The following is a 22745-nucleotide window of genomic DNA, read 5'->3' as shown; positions in this document are numbered from 1 at the left end:
CAAAGGAGACAAGCAGACCTTTTCTCCTTTCTATCAAACATATTAGATAATGGGTTATTTTATCAAAAACACAAGACAAAGCTTCAATCAATCATCATTTTAAACAAAAGAAATAGAATGCTATAGGGTTGACATATATATTGAAACAACATGCAAATGAAGCAAAATTTAAAAAAAAGTTGTACAACTGTCACACACAGAAATAAAACTAAATATTTCAAGTTTTCTTTTGTACTTGCAAAATCTTTCCCACAATAAATAGGATCTATTTTGCTCATATAAACAATTTTTGTAATGCCAACACATTATTCATAAAGACCAAGGTTTGTGAAGATCTAAAATATCAGAAGTGTTCTAGCATTTAACAAAGACAGGAATTATTTGCAACTTTTTCAGTTTTATTGCCCATTGAGCCAAAGAATTAAGGCAGTGTGACAGTGATACCAGGAGAAGGTAAATACATCCAGTCCCACTAGTGTTCCTCCAGTGTAGCATGTCATGGAGTTTATGCTTCAATTCCTGGCTTCAGCAACCATATAGGAGAAGAATTGCCAAGTACACTCCTGTCTGGAGCAAGCTGATGCCCAGGAAATTAATTGTAAATGCACTCCTCTATTCAAGTAAAACACTCTTTCCCCCAAAAACCAATACTAGAGTTTTTATTCCTTTACATCAGTATACATATCTTAAGAAAAACCCGCCTTCTCCCACGTCACTTGGGTTCAGCTTTCTATATACCTCCATAATGATGTGGTGCTGACCTTACAAACACGTGCAAAGTCTACATAATTCTTTTAAAGTTTACTTCTAAATTAAACTTATGAAAGCTCACTTTCAAATCTATTTGTTACTGTTGCAATAACAAATTATATTTTTTTCTAATTTTCCCTGAAAAATAGTCCCAACTGAAATATTTAGCAACTGTTCTGTAATTCACAAGCAATGTGACAAGTCACATTCATTTTAATTTTCAAGTTAACTGACTGTATGTCATTTTAGTTTTTAAAATGAATTTGCGATAGGAGTATAAAATTATTTCTAGCAAAGTTATATATTAATTACCTTACATTTAACAGGCTAAGAAGGAATTTAGCTCAAATACTTCTTCCTCCCTGTCAAGATCTTCCTGGGTTACAAAGAAGACAAAGAAGTGGGAAAAGTGCTATTTTTTCCAAATATATTTTGAATCTGCTGTCTATCTTCACAACCCATGATATCCATCCTGCTGAGAATGAATTAAAAAGTGCATCCCACTTTTTAGTTATCCTAACAACACTGTTGATAGTCAAATACCTTTAGAAGTACTGGTTTCCAAACAGTATAAAAGAAATTGCTTCTCTTGAAAGTAAGGTTTAGAACAAGGCATTACAGCAAAAAGTAGCAACAAGCATAGTCCAGAGCGTTAGAAATGGCTGCAGCTTGGGTAAGCAAAATAAGAAATACGCGTGTGATTGTTTTGTTCAAACAGACGTGCTTCATGGTTCCTTGGCAATTTAGAATCAGAGGTTCTAAAAACAGAAGACAAACACTGAACTACTGATTTTTAGTGCAAAATGCCTTGTTTCTAATAGACAGTCTCCTGTAGAACAATGCTAGAAACTGTCTCCATGGGGCATATAAATACAAAAACAGGACTACAGGCTCAGGGGAACCATTCCCAGCCAAGCATATAAAACTGAGAGGATTTAGCATGTGAAACGCTTCTGTGTGCTTGAACTTTCCTCATAATCCCCCAGACAGGCAGAGTGATTCTTCTAGAAGCAGAATCCTAAGATGGACATATGTCATGATCCTGTGCTCCAGTGCTTCAGGCTCCATCTCTGAACTCCTTCTTCTAGCAGTGCTTATTTGCTATGGCACTGCACTTTACATGGTTAGTTGTACCAGATACGTATAGCACCACGTTGTCTGCTATTCTGTGATACAGAAACCATTCCATGAAAGACTTGGAGACCTGAGACTTTTTAGCCTGCAGAATATGGAGAGAAGAAGCTTATCAAAGCTTATCAGTAACTAAAGGGCAGGAATCAGATGGATGGGGCCAGGCTCTGTTCACTGGTGCCCTACAGTAGGACAATGGGCAACTGCACAAACTGGAACACAGGAAGTTCCAGATGAACATGAGTGACAGAGCATTAGAGCAGGCTGCCCAGAGAGGTTGTAGACTCTCCTCTGGAGATATTCAAAACCCACCTGGACACCTACCTGTGCAACCTACTGTAGGGAACTGCTTTTGCAGGGGATTGAACTAGATGACATCCAGAGATTCCTTCTAACCCCTAGGATTTTGTATGCAATCCCCTCTTGGAATAAGCAAGTTCAGAAATACAAATGTCTACTTCTATTATTGCATTTGCTCAGACTTCAAGTACTGTTTATGTACTACATTTGAGTTATAATGCACCACTTATCTCACTTTCCATGCTTCTAGTCTAAGAGATCAGTATGAACATAAATGTTTCCACAATCTTACTAAGAATCTTAGCAAGTGATGTGATAGTTTTGCCTTCATGGTAGCATTGCTGGGACAAAAGGAACACAAAAAAAATTTACAATCCATTTCAGTAAGAAAACAAAAATTGCACATTTAAACTCAAGTAGGGGAATATAGGAGCATATGGTTGATTTGTCATTTCTGGCATATTCCAAGCAGCACCACTTCCCGGACTGGACAAGGAAGACAAAGATCTGCACACCCATAAGGATAAGTATTTCCAGTTCCTTTAGCACTACTCATTCACTCCTCTGGTAGTGCTTATTCCTGGCAATCTTTCAATTGCCTTTTCCAGTGTTTTTGTCCTATCCGAACAGCATTCTTTTGATTGTTCTGTCAATCAGACAATGAGAAATGTTTTAGCTCCTCATAAATCATCTGCTATAGCACCACCAGTTGCACAAGGTGGTTCATTGTGATTTTTCAGCAACTGTGAGAAAGGCTTTTCCCACACAGAATCTCACATTTATGAAAGTGGTATCTTCAGAAAATCTTATTCATGAAGGTATTTTGAAAGATTTGACAGAATCAAGGACAGTCGGAGTAAAAACATCAAGAAGGATATTTGAATGCCAACAGATCATTTCTTTAGGAAACGACCCAAAATTCCAAGTAATTTAATTCTATCATCAATTTACTAGATAGTGTAAAGATACATACACTTAATGTGTAAAGAAGACAAAGAAGTATATCATTATGAAACCTGAATTCAATTTTAGTCAAAGTCTTTTGTTAAAGAGATTAGGTGTCAGTCACCTAAACTTGTCGCATGCTTCCGTATCGAGTAAACATTCTGAGATGGCAGAATCACAAATGAGATTTGCTATTCATATCATGTTGTCTTTTGTTTTACAGCACCTGACCACACAATCTTGCAATTTGGACCTTGATTCAAGTATAGGCATCACTCAGAAATGATGAGCAAAAAGAAAATGATGTAAATTCTATGAGATTTTCTTTTTTTTTTTTTTTAAACTCTATGGGAATAGATGCAAACAGACTATTACTAAAAAAAAAAAAAAGAAAGAAAAAAGACATTTGGGCATTTGTAATGTTGCTTGAAGGTATCAAGACGGAAAAAAAAAAAAAGAAAAAATGAGGCACATTAAAAATAAATTCCATAAACCAGAAATTTCTCTCTAATGTATCTGGTACTTCACTGTATACACATCTAATAAAATTAGAAAATGTTTTATTTAGATATTGTTGAAAGTTTTACTTATCTTGGAATCTAGAATATGGCCTTCCAAAAAGAACTTGTCCTGCTCTTTACAAAAAGGAGAAAACAGATGCTCTCCCTGTCCCTTCTGGGCCAGTTGGGCATCACTATGTGGAGCTTGCCAAAACTCCTTTGGAAAGGACAAGAACTTGGTAATATAATGATAAAGGAAATGAGACTTGAATAACATGCCTTTTTTGGAGAAGTTGGCTGAAATATTTGAGTGAATTTGATACCTTGCTTATCTAAACTGCAGAAATGGTCATAATGTTTTGCACATAATTTCCAGGAGAACAACATTAATTGTGCGAGTGACCATCGCAGTCAGGGTATATGTCCTAAGGGCTGGCATCTGATAAGACCAGCAAACAGCAGTCTTCCCTGAGCAATCTGATGTGAGCAACCCATTAATCTGATAGCCTATATTGATTTTACTCCTTCTGTTTTTCTGTCCTCGCTTCAGAATTTGCCAAGGATATTGAGAATAAAAAAAAAAAAAAAAATAATGATTTTATTACATCAATCACTTTGAACAAGGGAATTATATTATCTCTTATGGATGTATTTAAGATTTTCATCACTGGGATGTCTACAGGCCACAAGAATAGTCTGCAAAAGTTTTAGATCAGTTCAAAGTATGAACACGTTTGTGTATGCACCTCTAAATGTCATGAGTGAGGAAAGATGAAAGTACTTTCATTCTTCATCATGGTTTCAATCTGTGTATTCGTTGTCACTCTCTTTCTATGAATAAAACATGAGACAAGTCCAAATTTCAATGCCCAAGTTTCCTTCAAGTGGTTTATATCAGAGAAGCACAAAGTAGGAAGGCCCTCCTCAAATCAGTTGCACCGACCAAAATCTTATGGCAGACAGACTGATGGGGGCAGGTATTGACTTCAACATTATGTGAGATAATGCCTGGGGTTCATCAGCCTCTCTGTATGCCTCTCCAAAAGGGTGAGATTTACTTGCAGATTTTCTGCCTTGTCTTACAACCCCATGGCAGAGTGGTAACACCATTTATGCATCTGAGATGAATTTGCCCCCCCTTCTTCACTGTATTCAAACACAGAGGTTTTCCACTCGTATCATATCGCCCTGACAAAACAGTATTTTCATAAACTTGCTTGCTTAATTCAGCTGTTAGACAATGACAAGTGAAATGTCTCAAGTACTACTCACATATGTCAAGCTAACAAGAGTTACTAAATTTAATTCAGAGCTTGCCTCCTTTGCATCGGCTACTAGAGAGAACATTCTTTGAATCACCTAAATCAGTGGTTTCCAAACTAGAAATCCAATCCCCAGTATGATCATGAACTTCCAAGAGATCAGTTTTTTTCTTATAATCACACTTGGAGGATGCTAATACATCATGATTAATTTGTAAAGCAGTTTGGAACTGGAATCTGCTTAGGAACAAATACCCACAGAGCAGATGCAAGTGCAAAATTAACCATTTTAAGAATCCTTTAGGAACAGGTTTATAAAGATTTTGTGGTTCTGCAGCTGTTTTCAACAGAGGTATATTACATTATCTCTTACTTTATCCAGTTTTTTATTTATTAGCTCAAGTTATGTCATTCAGAGGTTAGAATATCCTTTTTCAGCTTTGAAAAGAGCCAAGAGATAAGCTTCAGAAGGATGAACAGAAATTAAAAGGAACACAGTAGGTGCTGCTTATAATGAAATCAGAGAAAATGGACTTAACTAAATCCATTGGAAAGTAAAGAATCCTTTCTAGATAACTAGATCTTGTGTGTTTTGTACATGTGCACCCTGAAATACACTGTGGTGCAAAAGCATATACAGCAGATTATTTTTCTTTCTTGATGATTTATTTATATGACACCAGCATTCACGGATGCCAAGATTTTATTATGCATAGCATCAATCACAAATACGCACTCTATAAGGAGGAAGCACCTCTCCTGAATGGCTTCATCAAACCTTCATTACAGATTCAGTGAGTCAGAACGCTTTTTTACTTTTATAAAGTCAGCACCACTGGGCCTGGAACATATTGTGCTCAACAGCTTCTGAAGATGTCACCATAGAAGAAGCACAAAGTAATTATAATCCTCAGTGCAACTAACTCTCAGTCGTGGGTTTTTACGATACCTCTGTGTGAAAGCTTCTCCAGGATGATCCTCAGGCGCTGAAGAGCAGGAGGTGAAATGTCATATTTGTATATGTCTCCTACTGGCACTCGCTGACATCTCCCAAATATTCCGTCTGCAGCAGAGAGAAAGAGGAAAAACATGCATTTCACTTTCTGAAAGTAAGAAATACTTCACGAGATGCGCATTTCCAATGTATCCTAATTATATACTGAAGGAACCTTTTAAAAGACACTAAAAAGTTATCAAAGGACTACTGAAGTCATGAGGCAGGGTATTTTCTATCAAAATAAATAACTGCTGGAAAGAGTATTATTTGGAAGAAGAGTCTACTGTATAAGTTATGAGTGCAGTTTATTTTATAAAGTTATTTCAGACTTCTGCCTCCCAAATCTTTTGATGTAAAAGTTCTTTACTGCCAGTTCAGTGGGAAAAAAAATAATGTTCAGAGCCTACTATGTTGCAGATGAAAAGCACAGCAACCAGAAGTATAAATATTAATTTGCAGAAACTACGAGGAGTTACTGAAACATTTTTAATGCAGGAGCTGTGTGTTAGGCGTTGGTAAATGAGAACTGAATCCATAATGGCTAGCAAAGGCTCATTTCAAGAAGTACTCTCTAATGAATGCAATAAAAGAAAGCTGCTCACAGAACAATGAGATATTAATGTGGCCTAATTTATTTAGCTCCATTCCATTTGTCTAAAATGACAGACTCTTCTCATCAATGTCTTTTCAAATCACACCTTCTAATTAATTTAGCTTCTTATTAGTCTTTATTTAGAGAATTGTTCATTTTGAGACAAGCTTCCTGTGTATGTGTGGGAGGAACAGGGAGTTCAAACATTCAAATTACCTTTCTCTCTTTCACACAAAAGACTAATTCAGAGCCTAGGTGCTTCACATGCAATCTGACCATCTGCAATCCTAGGCCTCTAAGAAAGTGGGTTCATTTATTGTTCTAAACAGTTTGGTTCCATACAGTGATCCAAAAGAAGCAATTTAAATGCAACAAGTTTAATTAGCAAAATATTCTGCAGCAGTACTAGTTTTAACACCATAATTACTTTTGCTCTGATATTATATCTATGCTGAAAGAGCTACATCAGATTAGCAGAAAATAACAGTAAGTATTAATTTGCAAATGTCCATTACTTTCTCTGCTACTTCACAGAGCTAAAAGACTCCAAATGGAAACCCCTGGCACAGCACAGCTGTTCACAAAACACAAATAATGGTATAGAATAAACCAATCTAGGATGCAGAAAAAAATAGGCACTTTAGCCTTCACTGTTAAATAGAAATACCCAACTTAGGCTTTCTTTGCCTTTCTGATCCTCCTGCAACTTTCAACTACTAAATTAAAAATCCAAATTAAAAATTTACTTTTCACTCCTACTTTAATCTACAGACCTGGTTTGTTTTTCTGCTATAAGAGGCATAAAGCAGCATAACAGCAAACTAAACTAATCTGGGTGGAATATTCACGTCTCCATCAAAACCTGTTGCAGTTGGAAATGAGAAGTATTTAAATATCAGTCCCTTGTAAGTGGGTGGTAATGGGAACAAATAAGATCCTGATTCTGAAACGGAGAAAATTTCAGTGTTTAAGAATAGGACTGTTCTAAATGAACGATTGGAAATAATGGGCTCTGTTTTGAAACACCACCACGACTGGCTACTAAAATTAGGACAAAATCTCTGTTTAAATAAACAATTAATATTCCATGATTTAAAGATAATATACCTTAAGCATAATTATAAAACTTGTCTTGCAGTCTGGAAAGCATTTATACTTCACCACAAACTAGACATTTTCATATAAAGTATTGTTTAAAGATATCTCAATGGCTATAAGAGCTCATTCATCCACAAGCTCTAAAAGAGGCCTACCTTCTTTTTCCTAAAAACAGTTTTGCAAAACCTTCAGATCACTGCCTCAGAATACAACAAAAACTATTTGCATCCTAAAATTTTCAATTAGCGTTCAATCAGCCTATCCAAACACACTGGGATTGCTTAGGGAGAAACTGCAAATTCTTTTGGCTTTTGTGCCTGAAATATGGGCACAATAAGGTTTAAAGAGGCTGCAGTCACAAACGGTGCTATGCTCTGCAAAACGCAGCACTGGGACAGCTGAGAAGGAGATGAATGCCCCACGGAGCAGTAGCAAATACCATTGCTAAAGCAGGAGAATCTTTACAGTGGGGATTACAGTCGGACCGGAGCTGTGCAAATAGTGGATTTCATAGTTTGGTGCAGTAAAAAATATACATACACATTTCTCTATGATTTTGTATATGATAGCATGGTTTCTATGGCAAGATATGAAACAAAAATATTTAATTTCACATTGAGCTCACAGTTTTAAGGTTACTTCTTCAATAAACCTTGAAGCTGTGTATTTTACGAGGGAAAAAAGAGAAGGAGCAGTGAGTCCAACCCACCGCTCCACACAGCAGCACCCAAACCCAACCCTGTGTCTGAGAGTGGTGTCCCAACGCTCCCTGAGCTCCAGCACTTGGGGCTGTGCCCTCTGCCCTGGGCAGCCCATTCCACTACTCTGTGGCACAGCCTTTCCCTCACCCCCCGCTGCCCCTCCCCTGCCAGCTCCATGATATTCCCTCAGGCCCTGTCACTGCCCCTTGGCTAACCTGTGAGGAGCTGCAGCCACCGTGATGCCTCCCCTAAGCCTGCTCTGCTCTGTGCCCAACAAACCAAAGCACCTCAGTGCTCCTCATATGCATCTTGACCTCCGGACCAAAGAGCAGCAAACAGCCCATCAAAAATGGAAACTGGAAAAGCATCCGGGTTTTATAGCTGTCATATGCTGGAGGAAGTTCAAGGCACGAGTGATGCTTTAATAATTGTTACCCAAAGAAAAGCACCAAAGGTCTACAGCCACAAAGGATGTGTTTGTAATGAGCTTAGATTAAAACTACTCTGAGAAAAAAGGTAATACGTGCGAGACATCTGCTCTTTACACATGCACAGAATGAGAAGAGGTTGGGAGGACCAATCAATATACACATATGGTTGCTATTAAAGTGCTATCATTTGCTAACCATTAGCAAAGAGTAGTCTCTGAAATTTCCATAGTAATGCTGTGTAAGTTATACTTAGACCTGGGAACATCTGTGCTGGCAGTATGGTAATGTTGTCTTTGAGACAGCTACTACATTTGTTTCCAAAGAAGAGATAAAAACATAGGAATAAGATACGCAAGGAAACAGTGAGATGCCTCCTAAGTATTTAGCTATTTTGCTACTATTTTTACTATTTACGAAAGACTCCAAACATAATTTAAGAGCTCCTAATTAAAACCTTGCATTTTGACAAAGACATACTGCAGAATTAGATGTTAAAATGGAAAGACACAAATTTAACCCAAGCCAGGTACCCCTATAAGATCTAAAATACTTGCAGATAAACCTCTTTTATTAAAGACAATATCACAGGTCATTGTACACTGTCCTACTGAAGAAAAAAAAAAAAGAAAAAAAAATCAGCTGATAAACAGGGAACAAGTCAAAACACAAGTTCTAGAAGGATAAATTTTTTAGGAAGATTGTTAGCAAATGAAAAACTTCCATCTTCATTCATTATTATTCTTTTGCAATGAATTGTTGGATACTTGTGCCATTTGCTACCTGCTGAGAAAGGAAACACTACACTGTATTCATGACCAACACTGAGGCACTGAATTATGGAAAAGAAGACCATGAATAACTATAGTTTGAAACAGTTTTTAAAAGTTATTTTGTCAACATGCTGAGTTGGAAAAGTAGGCAGCTTCATATGCTGAGTACGTACTAAAAAATCCTTAGAAACTTCCAGAGTGACCACCTTCACAGTGGCAAGCCTGATTCTGGGCAGCTGATTCATTCAAGTAATTTTAAATCAATATATATATCTTATATATACACATATATATATATATATTTGGGTAGAGAAACATCACAGTGGCAAGCCTGATTCTGGGCAGCTGATTCATTCAAGTAATTTTAAATCAATATATATATCTTATATATACACATATATATATATATTTGGGTAGAGAAACATATCCCATCCTAAAGCTATACTTAGTGTATGGCTAACCTGAGAATCCAAAGATGTATACAAGTATTGGCCCAGTTTTAGATACCAGAAGAAAAGATGGAGTTCTTGCTGAATGTATTTCTCTGTTGAGCTGAGCTATAAGGACTAGTAGAGAAACTGGAGTTTGTGTACAGGAGGAGGAAAGCTTGATAGAAGGAAATTAAAAGATTGTGTTCTGCAGTAATTAAATATTTAGATGTACATGCAGTGAAGTTTTCGCATAGTGCTGACAAGTGACCTTTGCAGACGAGCCTCCAAGCAGCTGCTTTGAAGCACCCAATGCTACTGCTGTTCAAGCTTCACCCAGTCGCCAGGAAGGAAGGAACAATCCAGACAGTAACAGTATTCACATTTAGAGGCCACTATGCTTCAGCTACCTCATCCTAATTACCCGACAGCTGCTGAAAACTATAAAGCGGACCTTTGTCCAAGAAGTTTTTATCTAAGAAGTTTGTTACATTTCAGGAAGCTTTTTTCAGAAGACATAGTCCACAAATCTACATTCAACATTTACAAGTAAGCTCTTCAGCAAACAACATACTTCTAATATTCCATTTATTTAAAAACAATCATAGAATCACCAAAGCTGCAAAAGACCTCCAAGATCGTCTAACCCAACCATCCATCTGCCACCAATATTTCCCCACTAAATCATGTCCCCTCAGTACAATATCTACACATTTCTTTAACACCTCCAGGGACAGTGACTCCATCAGCTCCCTCGGCAGCCCATTCCAGTGCCTGACCTCTCTTTCAGAGTAGAATTTTTTCCCTAACGTTCAACCTGAACCCTCTCCTGGTGCAACTTGAGGTTGTTCCCGAGTCCTATCACCAAATGATGTGTTCATAATTTATATCTCTACTTTTAGATTTTCTTTACAAACAATGCAGAGGTGACACAGATAGAACAACTGTGTCATTTCTCATGCAATATATTGAAAATATTATTTCAACGCTATCCATCAGCAAATGCTTCCAAGTCTCACTGCAGCAACCCAGCAAAGCTGCTGCCTGCAAGCACAGCGAGCTGCACTGCAAACTTGCACCGCTCCATGGAGTATGCTGCTTTTCTAGGAGGCAATCTTCCCCTACCAAACCTTTAAAACCTTTATACCATTTTATTTTGCTTACCTGTGCGCAGTCTCAGTACTTCTTGATTATTTCTGTTTCAGAGCAGTAAGAGCGGCATCTAGCGGACAGTTCAGTGCTCAGAGATCAGATCTGCAGCATTCATTATTCACCTGCTGAATTTATTGCTTTCAGATGCATTTGACTTCATCAGGAACACACAGCTACACAGTGACAGCCACCCTGGGCCTTCCCTATCTTAATGACCAATGAGCACGTGGAGGTTTTAAGGCAGACGGTTAAAATTAAGGAATAATGCCAACATTTATACTTCTGATTAAGATATATGTTGCTAGAATTGATACGTTAATAAGACAGCAAACTAAATGCACACAGATTGTTTTTCAAAAGAGTATGGGGTGGTAATCTCCTTTTTCTGGCATGTAAGGCATTAATACGTTATATGATGAAAGCACATCCTCAACTGTAAATTTTAAAAAAGTGTATCTTTGTAAATCCATGTTTTAGATTTAATAGAAACATTGCATGAAACAGGAAATAACAAAATAAGAAGTTCTAAACCTGAGAAAATTTTTTTCCAGTGTATGTTAGTAATAGTCCATTGAATTCCTACTCAACAACTTCATAACCTGCTGCATGAAAGCCAAAGGTAACTCATAAATTCTGCTGAAAGCCGGATAGCTTAACAGTTGTGTGAAAGGGCTCTAACGAGATTTAATGCCTTTCTTCACCTCTTTGGATACAGACATTTAAGGTTTAAAATCACATGCCTGGTCAGTTTTCAACCAAGAAATCTCAAACCTGAGAACCCAGAATATTTCTGATTATAGAAACAATTGGATGGCATGCTAGTGATTATGAAAATGCTCAGATTAAATGATAAAATTTCCTATTAACAGCAGTATTAGCTAGCTGTTGTGCAAACACTATGATACAGTGGGGATCTGCAATGCTCCAAATACTCCTGGGGCACATCTGAAAGTCAGTAGCTCCTCTGAGGTTTGCAGTCTCCTTTTTTTGACAAGTAATTCTGAGAGCTAGTTCTGGAGGACTCTGTTCTTCCTTCATCAAAAAGAGATATAACCTTCAAGAGAGGGCAGATATCATTCTAGGAATTCTGTGCCAATCTGCTTATTTAAGTGTTGGACTATATGGCTGCAAGGTGTAATGTGCACTTTACCTTGAGAGGTTTTATGTTACAACAAAAATATGTAAATAGTAGAGAAAGTAACTAAAAAAAAAATGTTTCACTCACCTGAATACAGCAAGAGGGAAGGCAAGAATGGCAACAAAGCTACCTATAGTTTTACAAAGCAACAAGACAGCAGGCTAACCATGAAAGAAAATGTGCCTACTCCTGAAAAGCCCCTAAATTATTCACCTAAGAGAGGGAAAGGTCCGGGTTCCAATGCCTGCTGTCTGCGATTCACAGTGCAGAAGTGAACCTCCACCTTAATGGGTCCTCCACTGGCCTCCCAACCACAGCAATAATGGCCATTCTTTGGGAGGAAAGGGCAGCAGGGGGTACAAGGAAAGGAAAAAGAGGCGAAAAGAAAGCATATCTTAAATTTTTACTGCTAGATCCAGCATTTCAGTGGAATAATACTTGAATAACTTAGCACTTGTTAGAGAACCAAACTTGAATCTTCCACAGTCTAGGCAACTGTGGAATAATTCTGTGGCTTTTTCTCAACAAATAAGACAGGGGAGGATGACGAGCCCTTCCACATCCAGGTGGTGTAGCTTGTAAACCACAGAATTCATTTGCCTTCACTTTCAATCACAGAGACCAGACCAGACATGATGCACCCTTTGAGAAAATGAATCTCTAGCCATAATTCACTAAGAGGAATTCCTAAGTTAAATTACATTCAGTATTTGGTTATCTTTAAGAAAAAAAAGTTTGCAATCAAAATGATCAAAACAATAACAGTACTAACAAGGAGGAAAGATTCAGACAGATAATTCTTCCTCCAATGGGAAAGGTACTTTAAATTCAAATATTAGTATTGTAAAGCACCTTTAGCATATTTAGTTACTGGAATGCAAGATTAACATGAAACTTTCTACATTACATCTTCTTGTTATCATTACATCTTATTATTGTTATGTGTCTTATTAGTGACATCCCAGGCATGTATCATGCCACATCTCCCTCCTAGAAAAAGCCTTTTCGAGCATACAGTCAGAATATTGTGCTAAAGGACAACGAAATGAAAAGAAAAATGAAATGAAAAGAAACAAAAGATACCCATATAGGTTTTTAAGCACTGACCTATGGTTCTGTCTGAGAAAAGACTAAAAGTTTGCGCAACCTGGTTGATTAATTATTTATGACATTATTGTTCTGAATCGGAACAAGTTTCAAGCAGGGACAAAGTATTCTGAAGCTGTTCAACAACCTCTAGAAGAGCAATGCGCCTCCCTTTACCACTGAGGCAAAGCAACAGGGAATGATGAAACAGGAACAAATCTTTTTTTCCTGAATATGCAATTACGAACAGAGGTTACTGGAGGGACTAAGAATTTATTTACGGAAGCAATGAGATGCAAATATACTAATGCTTATTTATGCGCACTAATTTTCCAAGTATCACTGAGATGTACTTCAGTCACTTCAAGGATCCCCATTACATTTTTGGTTGGTGCCAAGAACCACTTTGGTGCTGGCAATGTCTTCACTGTGTGATCAGACTAGAGCTGCTCTTGCATCTGTATTCCCAAGGCTGAAATAACTCCGCAAGGAAACATGTTCAGCAAAATGAATTTCTGCATTAATTTTCATTTGATATTGAAAACAAAGTAGCGCGAGTTTTAACCGAAGCTAAATGCCAAGAGATGTATTTGAAGAGTTAGTTCTATGGCTTCACGGGAGACGGTGTTTTCAGGAAAACAGGATTACTAACCATTCCTTTCATATTCGCTACAGGCAACATCTACTAGTTAGGGCAAACTTGGTTTATCTCTGACCTCTGCCAAACTTGATGCTTCCCAGATCTTTGCAAAACAACATTTATTGAGACAGCAGATTACTTCTGTAATCTGAGATACTGTATTTATTCCTAATGAAACTGACTTCAGACATGCATGAAATTACAGTAATAAAGATGTCCTTGTTTCCTAGCTGCAAAGTACTACGAAAATTATGGGAAATTATGTTATGCCAACCAGAACACATCAGCAGAAATTCTAAATGCACACATTTGCAAAGGGTAGGCAAAACACTTACAAACTAGGTTACCTGCACAGAGTGCACCCAGTGAACTGCTTAAAACTGACTGGAGCTATCTCAGAAATGTCTATACATGCTGAAGTATGAAAGATGAGCACACAGCCCACAGAAGCCCTGACACACCAAGCTGCCTCTGGCAGCATGCAGACACCAGGATAGCCACAAGCCTTACCTCAAAGGTGGATAAGGAGCTGCTGACTGCTTCTGCTGACGTAGCTGGGCTGAGTGTAAAATCTGACAGTTTTCAAGCAAACTCTGACTTAAAACAGATAAATGTTATGTTATATAACTAAGACCACTTATTGGAAGCTGCATCCAGAAGTTATTCCTATCGCAATTAGAGATCCGGACATAGTAGCCCCCCCTCCCATGACAGAGCCAGAGCACCACCTGCAGCTTTGCTAGTGGCAAGAGACGGAATGAGACATTACAGTCCTTCCTTGCTTGCTTCAGACCTCAGCATTCAGTCTGAGACAGTAGCAGGAGTAGAGCACTAATAAGGTTTGTGGATATATGAACATGACAGCAATAAGTTGGAATAAGGAGGTGATGTCATTCGCTATGCACCACTGATGAGGTCAGTACAGGAATACAGTGTTCTGGTGTCCAAGTTTTAAAATGAATGATAATTTTTGGAAAGGGCACTGAGGAACAAAAGAGATTATCTACAGGATAGAAAAAGCCTTATGGTGAAAAGCCTTCTTCAGCACAGAATTCTGCCTTCAGCACAGAGGATGATCTTTTGTCTCCATAAGTAAGCCTACAGACGGATGAAATGATATGAGAATGGAGATGTGCAATAGGACTGGGAACAGCCGCAGAACTATTTAATTCTCCTCAGCTTCACTGCTGTTCAAAACATAGTTTAAGATTTGCAATGTCTGAAATTACAGTAAGAATAAATTCAGATAAATTCAAATAAAGTCAGATTTTTTTGCTTCTGCAGTGGATTCCAAGACTTCTCAATGTGAAATGTGCAAGCCCAAACAGCTTCCTATTTAATTCACAGGATACACACAACTTTCAGGAAGCACCCAACATTTGAGCACACATATGAACAGTAATCTACTTTTTAAAATACTGTATAAAACTACAAGCTGTTATTAAATGGGAGCTTTGGGGTAGAATTTAAGCTGCAATTTAAGCTTTAGATTTTCCTACAATTTCAGTGGTTGAGTATAGAAGTTGTATACTTAGCATAAGAACTTCTTAAAAGAAGATAGAACATACATGATTAATCTCAAACAAAGAATTTATGCTACAAAAGGAAGAGGTTCATCAAAGTTGCAAAATAAAGAACTTGGAAGCCAGGATCAGCAAGAAATCCACTGAAACAGGATCTCACTAATGAATGCCATGCATCTAAATTTCTCCTTCAGCCTGTATGGCTTACAAAGTAGCTGATGGCTCCTTTGGACAAAACTGCACAGAATATAGTAGATCTGCATGTTGTCTCATCATATACTTCACCTTCATGCTCTTCCAGGCAGAAAGTACCACTTTTTTCATCACGCTTACGCAGTGCTAACCAAAAAGACTGCAATCATAAATGGAGGAAAATGTCTCTGCATAAAAACTTTTAGTCTGAAATTTCTGCTGAATTCAAGAAACTAGTGATACATGTTTCAATAATATTGCTGCACTTATGATGCTTATTAGATAGGTAACTATTTGTCCAGGTCTCTGCACAGAGGCAGCCTCGGAGTTTCACTTTTCTGCCAGCGCTTTGCCATTCCCCAGTCTTCCACCAGCCAAGCCTTGCCTGCCATTCTGGCCAGCAGGAAGGTTGGCTGGACGGAGGGTGATGATTTGGGCAAGCTCTCCACAGACAAATGTGTAAACACAAGTGTGCACTCAGTAATGAGAGCACAGAGACAAAACGGCATTTTAAAAATATAAGAGGAAAAATGAGATACTTGAGAAGACAAAAAGCCTACCAGCTTCTATCCCTCACCTTTTTAGCCTTGTTTTTAAAGCCAACAGTATGCTTCTCTGATGAAATGCAATTTGGGTATACCAAAAACAAAGTTTTCCATTTTATGCATGGGTATAACTGTTTCCAATGGACCCAGACATTTTTGTTTAATCTACAATAGTATTTTCTCCCAAAGGCGTCAGCCAAAATCCTCTAATCCAACTTCTGCATATTCAGCAACTGCAGTAATGTTATGGCATGTTTAATTTCTTTCCTTAATGTCACTGAGAACTGGAGCCGTAGAAAAGCATTTAAAATGCTCCTATTTTCAGTGTTTATGAATGGACAATGTAGGAACGGAGCATCCCATTTCTGTCACATCTGGGACATCACCCTTTCAAATAAAAACGTTCACCCCAAAGTCAAGGAAGGGCAGTCCGGCAGACAGCCTGCAAATTTTAATAAATTCCATATTTTTACAGCAGCACCCTAAGTCTTTTGTGCAAACTTCATTTGCTGCAAAGTTCATATTCCGCCTCAACACTGACTGCTGTCATATTTGGTGCAACTTGTTATGGGTGGAAAGATAAGCAGCAGGGCAGCAGAAAGAGGAGGTTTATCTCTGGCAGCTAATCTCCTCAATCAACAGCACTCAGCTCTGCTTAACAGCCGTTGCCAAGTAACGGGGAGCAGCTTTTCTTATCGGCTTCATAATGTTTCATTGACTATTCAGACTAGAATAGAAAGCTGTGACACTCAGGGTTATGAGCAGCACAAAATGAAAATGGCATATTATGTGGTATGAAGAAGAGAAATCTTTTAGCCCTCACCTTATCTGGACAGTGACTGTTACTCCAAAAAAAATCATCTATCATTTTCTTCTCTGCTTATTTTAATATCGCAAAACAAACAAAAAATATAACTACATAAACAAGATTTTAAATGTTGTTGGCAAGTCCTCAGCAATTCACTGACATTACTGATACCTCTTACCCAGAGAGACAAGGGTTGTACGGATCCCTATTACATTACTGAAAAGCAAGTGATCACTGCTTATTCTAAAGCTATTGCAAGCAGTTTCCCTGTGTTGAGGGATGTCTTCTCACAGCAGGTGGGATCTTCCTCAAACCATGATAACGATGTCCAGAGTAAGACAATCTATGCAAAACTGACAACATTGCATTCTTTTAACAATATTACTTCTGCTATTTCCTATCTTCATCTCCTCACACATTCTGATTTTCCACTCCAGTATTGATGTTTTTCACCTACTGCCACAAGAGTAGTAAAACCTTACTGCATCTCTAGTGATTCCAAGTTTTAGTATCTGCTTACCAAAACTTAAATCCGGCCCATCTAGAATCATCATGAATTACAACTGTCATTGTATTTGCATGGTATAATCAACATATCCAAGACATTAGCTTTGGATAATGGAGCCTCACAAAATGATGGCTGTAAACAACAAAGAGATTATACAAAGATACATTTGCTGCATAAGAAAACTGAATGATACTAGAAATTAAATACAAAAATTTGAAATCAGACACTATATTTGTTTACCATTTTTCAATTCTAAAGTCATCACATGCAGACAACTATGACCTCTCAATGTTCTGTCTTTGGAATATTAACATATGCCCAGAAATTGGAAGGAATATCCTAAAACGAATTTTACATTGACAGAGTTAGGGTTTGGGTTTCAGGCAAATGTAAGCACATAAGTTTGAAACTACTTCCAAAGAGTGTCACCTTATCAGTTCTCCTGCCCAAGAACTTCAATGCATTCAGCAATTGTTAGGCATATGCAGTGGAATATTTCCATGCTCAAAGATGACTACCCACTTAAGCAATTGTCTCTAATGCAGCCACAGTGTTCTGCAGCTTAGGAGAGGCCCATGGAGGAACAGGCTTCCCTCCTGCAGCTCATGCGCACTGCATGGAGCAGATCTCCATGTGCAGCCATGGAGAAGCCAACAATGCAGCAGAGGATGTGGCCTGGAGGAGATGGCAGCCATGGAGACTCACCGTGCTCTCACTAGCAAACCTGCAGTTTTATCTAGATAACCTACACGTTATCTTGATAACCTACTTATCTCTTACTCCATCTACTTATCTCCTTCCATTTTTCACTGTTAATTAGAATCGAGAAATTTTGAATAAGAGAAAATACCATTTTTAACAATGAATAAATAAAGGCAATGTTTCCTCTCATATTTAATCATCTGAATTTTAGGAAAAATTGTTCATAAATTTGATTCACCACATCAAATCCTGCACAGTAAGTTAATTTAGGAGCATAATGGCTACAAACTTTCTCCAGAACCTATGAGAGAGCAGCACATGCAGAAGGTGGTTCAGCTAACTCAAAATATTTAAATTGAACAGATATATGCATTGGTCACAAGGCTTTATCCATACCAAGATAAAAGGAACAGCCATAACTAAAGAATAAACTCTAAAAAAAATTGTGAGTACAACTTTAGTTGAGTTTTTCAGTTTTTTTTAATCACTTTTCAGACAGCTTTGCTTTTTGCCAAGTGAACACTAAGAGGAAGTCTGCCTATTTCAGCTTGAGTACAGTAATAAGCTAAAGTAAGAGATAGATCAAAAGAGAGCTGTTGTGTTTTCTACATTGCTCAAATAAGTAAATTTATGAATTTATGACTAATTTGAATCTAACAGTACAATCCAAATAAAACTACTAAAAGCAGGACCAACATTAATGCTGAAGCGTTTAGAGACCGGACACGTCCATTGTAAGTTCTCACATCTGGATGTCAAGTTTTTAAGTCAAATATTATAATAAATAATTACCAACAATTTATTAAAATGGTTTAAAAATATGGAGAATTATTTTAACTGGAGCATGACAAGACAAAAAATGTTTTCAAATATATTTTTATATATGAAGACATATAAATTGTAGAAAAAAACTGGGAACATAAGCAATTTGGGTTCTTAAGACTTTTGGTTTTTGTTCTGAGCCAGGGAGAGAATGTGAAGATCTTAGTCATGGAGAGATGACAAGGTTCATTAAAAGAAAATGACAGCATAGACTGACAGAGGCAAAATGCATTGCATCTTTTCATTTCAGAAGCAAATTCAGTCTGATATAAATGAGAGGCCTATTCAGCCATGACCACATACCATGATGCAAAAGCACCGCAGGTAATCGTAGAACTGAAGTTTTCAGTCTCGGCAGTGTGACTGCACCAGCTTTTGGAGCCAACCCCTGTGATGTCAGGATATGTTCATCACCTGAAATCACTTCTTGAAATATTACTTCAAGAAAACAACTAATTCTTTGGCAGTTCATAAAGAGTATCACATCTTTAAAAATCCATTTAAATTTCTCTTTCGATACTGAATTCTTCTTTTGCTCCTGTGCCATATCAGTAGTGACATTACTTTTGAACATCCACATCAGGATCCGTAAGGGCCAGATTTTCTAAGCTGAGCACGTATACATGAGAAGCAAAGGAATAAAACTATCATACAGACTGTCACAGAGGAGCAAATACTACCTGCAATGGGAAGAATTTCCATATTATGATGTACAATGTGGGAAAGACTGCTAGGCGAAAGTGAGGGCAAACTCTATTGTTACTGTTTTGACTTCTGTCCCATGGGAACACTGTTCCAAAACTGTAATTTTAAAATCTCTGTTGCTTCTGTTCTTTCACACTTCTGGTGGAAGAAGGAGAGAGGAGAGTGACTAAATAGAAGGCACAGTTCAGTCAACAATACTGAACAGATGTTGGAAGAAAAGTTTCGTGAAGAAATATGAACAAATCTTACTTTACTTTTATGTACGAAATAAGATTTTATATCCAAAACCAACTGGCCTGTTAGTAATTAGAGAAATATAGATCTATCATTAGGCTTAGGTATTCTAGTTGAACCATTACAAATGCTTGCTTTATACCTACAGGCAAAGCACTTAAACTAAGCTGCTTCCATACATCTAAGGAATTGATTTCAGCAGCACTCCAAGTTTGGGTTCCTTTTTTTGTGTATGTAAGAAGGCTTCAGAATAATTTCTACAAAACCAACATGGATCATCTTTAATTACTGCATTGCTACCACGGCTATTTAAAAATCCAGCCTCAGCAAAGTAGATGACAAACATTAATGAGCAGTAATGCACACATGGTATTGTAAATGAAAGGATAATGAAAGCAATTTATTTGAAAATTAAAATATGATTAAGAATGGCAGTTTGTACTAGGACCCAGATGCCAACAGAAAGCAACCAGTGTGCAAGCAGACTGTCATTAATTTGGGAACTGTATGAAATTGCTTTCCTTTCTTTAACTGCTTTTAATATAAAGTAACGTAACTAATAGACAGCATGTATACACTGGAAGTCATAGGTCCTATGGAGATTGCTAGAGGTACTAAAGTACAAAGTCTCCAAGAAGAGATTCTCTGAGAGAGAAGGGGAGGACATTTAGAAGATATTCCAAAATTTAGGTAGGATGATCTACACTCTCCAAAAGCACCTCTCTGGAGAGACTATCCATTCTTAACTTATACAAGGCAGAGTGCCAAAATTCAGGTCAGGAGAACCCAGGGCATATCTCCAACATCAGATGTTTGTGCCAGTACCATAATTAGGAACGGAGCATTCGGAAAGCCAAAAAAGCAGGTGCACTGGAGTTAGCTAAGCACACAGAAGACATCTCGAAGCAGAATAAAAAAAAAAGTAGGGCCTCTTCGCATGTACTTTAATAAGTACACAGAACCGGTTCAGATCCTACGCATATATATAAGCATATAGTAAATAAATCATTTATCATTCCATCAAAAGACAAATCAGAAAAACAAATGTAATCAGTATGACTTACAGACCCAGTATTTCCCACTAACTCTACAGCCTTAGATCTTACTCAATGCTTGCCTGTGAATCAAACACAAATCCGCCCAGCATTTTCTTCATATCTGAACCCTCTGTAATTCAAGAGCTTTTGTGTCTTTTTTCTGTACAGGGAAGCACATCTACTTGCTATGGGTCATACCTAACACAACGAAGCAGTACATTCTAGCTTATCCTGGAGAAGAATTGCTAAAGAGCATATAACCTTTCCAAACTCAGCATAATAATGCCATCACTGAAGACGTAATTTTATCAGCTTAGTGAGGATATGCACTGTGGAACACTGCAGACATCTTCCATCCATTTTTGTACTGGGTAATTATCTATTGCATCCATACATTACAACTGTGGAAGTAAATATCTAGTTCTCTAGCACATAACTGACAAGATTTTAGAGGTAACAACTGTATCCCAGCTGAGTTGAATTTCCATCATTACCAACACAGTAAAGACAAAGAAAACAACTTTATTTGCCTTTAAAAAAAAAAGCTACTTCCCTCCCTCCCCAACCTTCTTCCTTTTTTTTTTTTTTTCTTCCCCCCTACTACTGCACTGTTTTGGATCTTATTCAGTTCTACAAAGATTTTTACAATTTTCAGCTTCTGATTTCTTCTTTTCTGTCAGTCAAACCAATCATTCAACAGATCTTAAAAACTTGCTTTGACCTCCATCTGAATGATGCCACTCTTGGGTAGGTGGCAAGGACTAATCATCAATGAAAAAAATATAAATAAGACCAATGGTTGCTTAAAAATATATTTTAATCCTTGAGAAATCCACTGGGATATTAACAAAAGGTGGTTTTGTCTGCAAAAAGGCATTAACATAGCCATTTATAAAATTAATAGGAAAGCGAGCACTGCTCCAGTAATAATGAAAGTACACTGCAGAATAACATTATGGAAATAGGATACCAAATTGAAGAATTGACCTTGGGGCCCTGGCTTATCCAGGATGAAGATGACTTGTGAAATGAAAATTTGGCTGTAATTTGTTCTTGCTTTCCCTAAAAGGTTGAAGACATTTCTACTCCAAACGAATAAAACAACTGTTAATTTCCTAGCATTAAGCTAGATGTTCTTAAATACAGGGGTTTTTTTTAAGTGTATTCAAATACGTTTTTCAGGTCCTGTTTTGATTCCTGGAGAAAGAGAACTGGTTGTCTACAATTTTTATCATAGCCAATTTCCAAGAGTTAATTTTTAAATCACTTCAGAGAGAAGTACCTGCTACAGCTGAATCAGTTGGACGCTCTGTACTTACCCATCAAGTGTTTATTCATGATTTAACAGGATGCAATGATCTGAGCATTCAAAACCAACAGTGAACGTGAACACGAAAATATTCTGTCAAATAATCATATCACCTTCAAATAACACTAAAAAATTATAATCTCTTCCAGAAGAAAAAATAAGAGATGAAAGTATGAGCTTGATAGTTTTGTTTAACTTAAGAATCCTATTCAATAATGGCCATCAGTGCCTCCATTTCAGCAAATGGGCAAATGTCATAACTTGGTGGTTAAAGCCGGAATTGAAATAAATCAAAAGAAAGCAGAAGGAACAGATGGATCACACTGTATGCAAAGTAAAAAATTTGCATACAGTACTGTCCTTGAAGGTAGCAAGCATATATTAGATGGCACCGAGAGCCAAAGGAGAACATGGGCTGTAAGGTCCACAAGTATTCCAG

At 37.4% G+C, this 22745-nt stretch overlaps 1 protein-coding gene across 1 annotated transcript in view; it reads right to left on the bottom strand.

Annotated features, from left to right (window-relative positions):
- Window positions 1-22745, bottom strand: part of LOC122189778 (receptor-type tyrosine-protein phosphatase N2-like) — a 132259-nt gene that overhangs the window by 83285 nt on the left and 26229 nt on the right. Inside the window, exon 3 of the mRNA XM_042889154.1 lies at window positions 5838-5951. Coding sequence (XP_042745088.1) covers window positions 5838-5951 — 114 coding nt within the window. The remainder of the gene's footprint in view (window positions 1-5837; window positions 5952-22745) is intronic.

The sequence above is a fragment of the Lagopus leucura genome, unplaced genomic scaffold (assembly GCF_019238085.1).
Source record: "Lagopus leucura isolate 7727_CA_CO unplaced genomic scaffold, USGS_WTPT01 Super-Scaffold_100157, whole genome shotgun sequence".
NCBI classification, from domain to species: Eukaryota; Metazoa; Chordata; class Aves; order Galliformes; family Phasianidae; genus Lagopus; species Lagopus leucura.
Note: the sequence above shows the minus strand (reverse complement) of the source record. Positions and strands in the feature narration are given on the sequence as shown.